Source organism: Pundamilia nyererei, unplaced genomic scaffold, assembly GCF_000239375.1.
Source record: "Pundamilia nyererei isolate P.nyererei 1_Seehausen unplaced genomic scaffold, PunNye1.0 scaffold00017, whole genome shotgun sequence".
In the NCBI taxonomy this organism is placed as follows: Eukaryota; Metazoa; Chordata; class Actinopteri; order Cichliformes; family Cichlidae; genus Pundamilia; species Pundamilia nyererei.
The window spans coordinates 1540456-1549192 of record NW_005187418.1 but is presented as its reverse complement, the minus strand read 5'-3'; the positions used below and the strand labels follow the sequence as shown (position 1 = coordinate 1549192).

General features: G+C 41.4%; 1 protein-coding gene across 4 annotated transcripts in view; it reads right to left on the bottom strand.

The window, feature by feature from the left end:
* The window catches only part of LOC102194592 (PH and SEC7 domain-containing protein 1-like), a 96586-nt gene that overhangs the window by 50552 nt on the left and 37297 nt on the right, over window positions 1–8737 (bottom strand). For 3 of the 4 annotated variants that reach the window (XM_005725756.2, XM_013909010.1, XM_013909009.1), the window contains exons 6-7: window positions 2560–2754; window positions 1514–1594 (exon numbers count right to left, since the gene is read on the bottom strand). In XM_005725756.2, the coding sequence (XP_005725813.2) occupies window positions 1514–1594; window positions 2560–2754 (276 nt within the window). Of the gene's footprint in view, window positions 1–1513; window positions 1595–2559; window positions 2755–6015; window positions 6416–8737 lie in introns of those variants that run through there. The other variant, XM_005725757.2, reaches the window with a different exon arrangement.

The window sequence follows — 8737 nt, the reverse complement described above, 5'->3', positions numbered from 1 at the left end:
TGTGTGTGTGTGTGTGTGTGTGTGTGTGTGTGTGTGTGTGTGTGTGTGTGTGTGTGTGTGTGTATCATAGAGTTGTCTTCATTTAGTTGTAATGTCTGTTAACCTGTGCTGGTATCGTGTCTGTTGGATTTGGTTCAAGTTTTGCCTGCAGACTCTTCAGTGAACTTTGGATAATCTATAATCAAAGGCTTTTTCTTACGCAGCCTGTCTTTGTGTTTGTCTCCTGAAAGCCAAACATACAATGACGCCACACTCTCACTCAAGAAACAGAAAAATGTTCTTTAATTACATTTTTGAAATCTTAGTGTAAAATCCTCTTACATTTACTTAAATACAAAGTACAAAGTCATGTGACAATTTAAAAACTGACTTAAAATAATTCTAATGTCTTTTTTAAGTTTAAAAAAATACCATACATACTTTCATATGTTCATAATACTTCCAAGAGATTTAACACCAGGATGTTCTTGCTTTTAATGTTTCAATTAAGATATTAGTCCCTGAGCCTGGAAATTATGTTTTATTGCAGGTCTGACATATTTTATATGCTTTTGTTTGTTCAGGCAATCCAGATAGGTTAAATGAATGAGTCATAGTTATCTCCCATCATGCCTTGGGGATATGTGTGGCTGTTTAAGATGTTTATTGTTTATGGTTACATGACTCTAACTGTTCTTGTTGATGCTGCAGAATAAATTCAGCGACAGTTATTGTTGATGGAAAGAATGTAGTACCATGAGTGAGCTCAGGCGACCCTCTGAAGCACAGTGTAGTATAGCTTAAGTTCAATAAAGAGCTCCCCCTATCTGTTTGGAGTAGAACAACAGGCTCAATCTCTGTGTGCCTGCTCTGTTGTTAAGACTTCTCAGTTTGCCACATTTCTTATGCCAATTATTATTATGCAGATTAATTAAAGCAACACTATGTAAAACATTGAACTTCCTTAAAACAGGGGTGTTGAAAGATTAGAAGCTTAAATGTTAAAGAGTTAAAGTCCCAGCTTTTGTATATGTAATGTACAAGGAGTTTGTACAGAGAGTAATCTGTTTGACTTTTTTCTTGAATGGAAGTAAAAATGTTACACTGATTTTAAATCCTGTAGATTATTACTTTTTCTTGAGCAAAGTCCATAAAGAAAAAAAACAACAAAAAAACTCACAGTATTGGTTGTTTTTCAGTTTATGCCCAGAATGAATAAATCTAATAAATAAAGATAACAAACATAAACCTCTTTAACAGCATGCATGTTTATGCTGTCGATAGTCTTTCACTGCAATTTCACAGCTGGCCTCTAGAGAGCAGTGTTTACCAGAGGAGGGCAACCACAAAAGAAAACAAAGACATCAAATGTGCGTTTTTCTCTCTAACTGGGATCAGCATCACAGAGAGAGAAGAGGTTTACACCAATAATCAAATGCTTTGTTGATTTTAGGGGAACTCTTGGCCATTTTTCAGTTATCTAACATCAGGCGTCTCTGTCAAAGTAAAAACTGGTTTAACTGTGATTTCTTACCGCAGCGCCTGGTCCAGAGTGAGGCCTGTGAAATTGAAGAAACTCAAATACTCTTCTGCAACCATGCGACTGAAGTCATTGCTGCAAATAAGCAAACAGAGACACAGTAGAATTATACGCAGGTTTATTAGGAGAGAAAATAACCGCGGGAAGAAGCAAAGAAACTACAGCGATCATTAAAACTCAGAGTGTCAGTCAAACACTCGGATGGCAGCTTTCTCAGCTCGGTGAATGGGCTCAGTTTGGGCTGTCAGTCAGTCGGCGTGCACTGGCACAGTCAGATTGAGATGCAGACCGGAGGCCAGAAACACAGAGAAGAAAAAGGGAGGAGATTCCCAGGGTGCAGCTGTCAGAAGACGAGAAAACCCTTTAATCCCAAATTCTTTCTCATCAGCACGAGCAAAGCAGCTGACAGACTGACGGGCTGATCGAGCAGCGGAGGAATGCAGATCTGCTGTAACACGGCGCTTTTTAAAGGGGAGCAGAGTAATAAATGTGCAGGAAACTGAATTTACATGGGTCACAGTTTAATGGCTTTCATTAAATAAAAATAAGATGCTGCAGGAAGGAGATTTTTACATTCATCTTACAGTATGATGACACGTAGTAACCTCTTATTGTTATTTTTGATTTTTTAGTGGCAGTAGTAATACTGTAGAGGTTGATTTTGTTGAATTATTATTAATAATTCATGATGCATATGAATATAGCATAAATGCTTGGTGCATTGCATTGAACTATCTTAATTAAACTACAATGGATTAGTTTGATTGCCTTGCAGCCCAACCTTGGCCTCCAATCATGTTTGACCAGGGTATGTATGCCTTCTTCCATCTCAGGATCACTAAAATTAGACACATCCTGTCTTAGGATGATGCTGAAAAACTAGTTTATGCACTTATTACTTCTTGGCTGGACTACTGTAATTAAACATCATCATCATTATTATTAGTTTGTACTAAGAGCTCCATAAGAAGCCTTTTAGTTGATCCAAAGTGCTGCAGGTGAAGGCTGATAGAGCCTTGTGGCTGAATGCAGCAGCTTACTTCTTGCTGAGGTGACGCGCTACATCCGACTTCCTGAAGCCGTCCAAGTTGAAGAGGCGTTTGGCCAGGCGTTTGGCCGCTGCCACATCGGCACGATGGCTGCCGTTGGTCAGGGTGTCACTGCTGCCCAGGCCCAGCCTGTCGCTGAGGTCCTGGTCCAGCTCGGAGTCGGTCGCTAGACGGGCCTTCTCCCTGCTGAGGGGTAAGATGGGAAGGTGGTGGTGTAAGACAAAGTGTTACAGAGTTATTAAAATCAGGTGCTGAGAAGGAAATAAAGAACATTATGGTTAACAGAAATGGTGAATAATTCAAAGGGACAGTGCAAAAAAGGATAAAAGGGGGAACAAAGAATGACGCTGATATAATAAACCCCATAAATCCAGTTTATCAATAATTTAATGATATTAATGTTTCCTGTGTAAGTAAAGAAAACGAGACCAGATAAAAGAGAGATGAAAACAGCGAGCCTGATCGGGGAAAAGCAGCTAAAAAAATGTAAAAATGTGAAATAAAATAAGAGTAAAGACACGTGATGAATCCTGAATGTGCTGAAAACAACCGAATAAACAAGCTGAGCATCACATACATCAGAACATATGCAGATCTTTAATTTTATATTCAAACACAGCATGCCGTAGATTATGTAGTTTATTAACTGCATTCAGAATCTCCTCTTTTGCCAGCTTTCCCACTTTTGTTATCACATCCTAATTAAGCCCCTTCAAAGCATTAGCCAGTTCAGAAGTGTGAAACTTATTACATCTGAATTATTCCTGTGATAATAATTTAAGCATGTTATGTCACACTGAGCTAAAAGAGAACTACTTTTCCATCCTCTGCTTAAAGATGAATGAGGTCTCTGAGTTCACTTGCCGAAAACTCAACATGACTTTGGCTTTTTTGTTTTTTGTCTGTGCCATCTAGAGCTTCGTGGCCATTCTGGTCACGCCAGAGAAAACAAAGACAGTCCAGCAGCCCAGAGATGTAATCCAAAAAGAAAGAAAGAAAGAACGAAAACACTTCCTGAATAAGGCGAGCTCTCACTTGGATCTCTCGGCATGAGGAGCGAGCCAAGAAAACCCACAGGCTTCGCTTCGTTCATTCACACATTCTCATACTGTACATGAGTCAGGCAAATCACACCAGAGCAAACAGGGATTAAAAACAGAAAGCCACAAGGGTTCAAAGGTCAACTGTGGTTTCACAAAGCACACAGAGGATCAGCTGGTAAAATGTTTACTGAGACTGAGTCTGAGGTCCTTGTGTTAGCATGCTAATTTGCAGTAAACACAGTGCAGTTTGGCAGATGGGCGCCTTTATTTTGAAAATATTTTTATTTTGAGTTTTTAAAAAAAACAAGATAATGGAGAAGTGTGCATTTTTACTAGATTGTGATCCAAGATGAAAGTGGAAGGATGACTACAAGGGGGAGGAGTGAATGCCTTATTATTTCATTACTTTTAAAATAGAAAGAATTTCCCAAATCTGGAATAAAGTGTGTCTTTTATTATTATTTATCATTACCTCTATTTTAACAGGAAGTCCAACTGAGATCTCTTTTACATTGAAGACCTAACCAAGATAGGAGCCATAAAAGCTGAAACGTCTAAAAAATGCTACAAATACAACATAAAATATTTAAATTATTTCATGTTCGAAGTGCAACCGCTCAGAGGAGCGTAGCTGGTAACTGTTGGTACTGGAAAGAGAATAAATGGGTTTATAGAGGAAAATATACCATTTGTGTTTTCTTTGAGCGGTCAGTGATGACCAGTCCACCAGATCTCTTGTTGTTTTGTAAATTCTACAGCAATGGAGTCAATAGATGTTGAGAAAATGAACAGAATCAGCCCATCGCCGTAGAAAAATGTGAAGTAGTGGCTGAAAAGTAACCCCGTCTGTGGTCATAACTCAAACTTGGATCTCTGATGTGCTCTGCTCCGACCTCTAAATGTGGACAAGAATCAGTGCATATGAGGGCAGACAGGGACGGGGTCATAAAAATCACAAGAATGATCAATAGATTTGTGACACTGTGTTGGATAAAATACAGAGTGAATCTAATGGAAAAAAAAGAAACTAGGCCACCATCTCCCAGCAAAACTGATTTTTTTACTGTTTAATTTTCCATCTGTTAACTGCAGAAATTTGTGCACCAATGCTTCAAACAGATACTCTGATGTGGCCTGCTGGTACAGGCTGCTAGAGGAAAAGTCGGGGGGTCTCTTAAATAATATGAGTTCAACAGCTGTTAAGACAATCCACTAAAAGCCAAAACATGTCAGCCTGCTGCTAGCTTTAGATACAAGGTCAGGGGATCAACAGGAATCGTGGGCATTCATGACCCGGGACCATGAATGTCCCAGAAGATGCTGAAATAGTAAAAGAAGTGATGACCTGCTGGTGGTGCTAGAGCTGAGGAAGAGTGAAGTCCTCTCTCACAAGACTTCAGACTCCACGATGTCTGAAGTGCATGTATCCACAAAACATCGAGTAATTTATGGGAAAGTTTAAATAAAAATCCAAACGTAAACCCAACAACTCAAAATCCCTACAAGAAATGGATATTACAATCTAAACCGATTTTTTAAAAGCTCATTTAAAGCTAATTTACCAAACATACAAATACCAAAAAAATAAGGATATTTCTTTATTTGATTGCAGCTATTTTTAATTTTTAAAAAGTCTATTTTGTATTTGTGTTAACTACAATGTTTTTTTTTCACAGCTAGATTTAGTTAACTATAATACCTTAGTCCACACCACATTTTCATATAACAGTCTCTTCACAAGGCACCAACATATTTTCATCAATACCAAAAACATCAACCGAGGTTTTAACCTCAGGAATGTCTACACCCATAAACATCTGATAAAAAGTGCAAATGTGAACCCAACAATTGAGCAACTGAAGCAAAAGTGGAAAGAAATATGTATTTTTTAACTGAACGTTAATTAACATTTAGTTTAGATTTATTTAAACAATTAAATAAGAATGAAGTTCACTAACGGCTGAATAGATGTTTTTAAAACAAGATGCAGTGTTCTAATACTTTTTATGGCACATATAAGTAAGCCTCTCCCTGGGCCTTCAGCTTTCTTCCTGTTAAAACTGAGTTTTTTGTTTCCACTGTCACTGTGCTGATATAACATCTGGGAGTCGTGACTGTTCAAAGCCTGATGGTAATGGATGTCTGGAACTTTATAGCCCTCCATGCCAGAAATTTACAATGACATAAAGTTCTGAACCATCCCGCGATCAGCCGTCATCACTAACTTGAAATTAAAAGTCCAAAGCGAAGGAAAAAGTTGGGCAAACGTCTCGATGTTCACGAGAGCTACATGGGCAGAATTACTGTTATCTGCATATCTGCACGTCTGTTCCACAAACATGATATTCAAATGTTCACATATACACGACAGACAGGTGAGACAGGTTCCTGGGTGTTGACCTACCTGTGGCAAGACCGCCTATTTTCTAAGTACCTCTCCTCCCCGGCTGCAGACGAGCCCTGACAACAGAAGACGGCCGGCGTCCTCGTTGGCGTCACATGGCCGGCGCCTCTCCTCTGACCGCTCGCCCGACTGAACCTTCTTCTCCCCCTCGCCTCGTACCCTGAACGCATCGCCGTGCACTTGGCAGGCCTAATGTAGGAGAACACCTGCACTCTCTCCCAGGAGGCCAGCAGGCTATTACGCTCCTCTCCCGGGTTTCGAGGCTGACTGAGACTTCATGGGTGCCTCCTTTCTTTCCGTCCACTTTCTCACTCTCCCCCTGTGTTTGCTGTCATTTGATCCTCTCAGCAAGCCTCCTCTCTCCCCCCCAAAGTAAAAGAGCTGTTTGTCCTGCAATGCCTCTCGGACTCTATCTTTTCCCCTCTGAGTCTGTTTGCTGTTGTTTCTCTTCCCTCTTTTCACTCCTCCCTCTCTCTTTCTCCCTCCCTGTTCCACTGTGTAAACTCTCACTGTCCCCTACTGACCTTGGATTCAAAGCATGGCATGAGACTTGGCTTGTCTTTTCCCTAAAAAAAAAAAAATCACCCTCCTGCATTCATTCCTCTCTCCGTCTACACGCATCTCCAATTACACGCACTTGGCATGTCCATCCTTTGAGTGTTGTTCAAATTGTAGTTTACCTTGTTTGTGATGTAAGCTTTTTTTTCAGACACCTACACAGAACACCAAAAGTGTGAAGTGTCAGGTTTAAACTGCTGGGTGTGTGTGCTCTGCTGCCTCGGGCAAAGAAAAGGTGGCCTTTTGTCTACATCTGTTTACAGCATACGCTTCATCTGGGCCTGCAGGAGTGTTCATAATTATGAGATTACGCCAGCACTGTAGCTTAGGCTCTGCCACCTGTTAGCATTGTCCCATCGAGAGCCAGCACAATGCCGAGAGGGCCTGAGAGAATTCCCAGTGTCAACCTCTGCTTTAACGGTGTCCACGGATAATTGAACCCCCTCTCAGTCCACTGGGCAGCTCGACACAATGAGCCACTGTCTAATGGTACAGAGCATCTGAAAAGGGTGATGTGAGGGAAGGAGGAAGAGGAGGAGTAGGAGGAGAGGGAGGAGGGGAGCGAAATTCCAACTTTTATCAAAGTATGGACAAGCCTTCAGGGATATTTGCCTGGCCGTCTCACTCCTGGATTCCACAGCTTCAGGCCAGCAAGAGTGCGATAAGATCAGCACTTAGCAAACATTTGCCTTCACTGTTTAGTTCATCAGGAGAAAATCTGAAACTAAAGTACGAGTTCAGGTTTACAAAATGAGACAAAATGAAGCTGCTTTGTTTTGTAAGATTTTGACTATGAATCCGCTGAAACTTGAGACCGATTCCTTCCTTGGACACACAAACACACTAAAACACACACTGTGATCGGGCTGCAAGTCACACACCTGCAACATATTACGCTCACTCTTTCCAAACAGCACTTGGCAGCAAGACTGCTGTCCTCTTATGCCATCTTGTGGCGAAAGCAGCAGCAGTGCGCTCACTCCACCTCTGCAGTGCTGTCACACTAAGTTAGGGTGACATTCACAAAGCAGTCACACATAAGCAGAGTTGGAGACACCGAAAAGCAGAAACAGGTGGAATCTGTCACATATACCGGCATGTGCGTGTCAGGGCTATCTGCATTCAGATAAACACTCTGCAGAGAGACAAAATGAAGTCTTTGGGACAGTCAAGGTGAGTCTCTCGCTGCTGCAGCCGCCATCTGCTGTGCATCACACATCCGTGCATGCACTTCACGCACACACAAACCCAAAGAAAAGGGTGCATGTGCATGCACAAACACACGCACAGACAGATGGATACACCCATACACGGCTGGCAGACAGCAGAGGGACCACAGGCGGCCTTCTAACGACCTTCACTTTAGCCTACTCGACTCTCCAGAATAGCACTGCTGCAGTGCTCTGTGCAGGGAGACGGATAGAGGCAGAGACGCTCGTTAGTCTGGAACCTGACAACAGTCCATTAACAGGGCTCTTACCTCAGATAGGAGACAATCAACGCTGCATTAGAACTGAATCTTCTTCAGAAACTCTGTGATTTAAAACTCCATTCAGAGAGAACAACTCTGACTTTTCATCCACATAAGACAACAGTGGCGGATGATCGCAGAATCATTTCCATGGTAAAGAGAAACCCCTTCACAGCAGCCAACCAAGTGAATAATACTCTCCAGGTGGTAGGCATATCAATATCCAAGTCTACCATGAAGAGAAGACTACATGAAAGTAAATACAGAAGGTTCACTGTAAGGTGCAAGCCACCCATAAACCTCAAGAATAGAAAGGCTAGATGGGACTTCGCTTAAAAAAAAAAAAACATCTAAAAAAAAGTTCTGGAGAAACATTCTCTGTACAAATGAAACCAAGATCAACCTCTACCAGAGTGATGGTAAGAAAAAAGTATGAAGAAAGTGTGGAACAGCTCGTGATCCAAAGGATACCACATCATCTGTAAAACATGGCAGACACACAGTGTGATGGCTTGGGTGTGCATGGCTGCCAGCGGCACTGGGACACTAGTGTTTACTGGTGATTCGACACAGGACAGAAACAGCTGAATGAATTCTGAGGTGTTCAGAGACTTACTGTCTGCTCAAAGCTAAAAGCAGTCAAATGGATTGAGAGGCGTTTCATAATACAGATGGACAATGACCCAAAACATA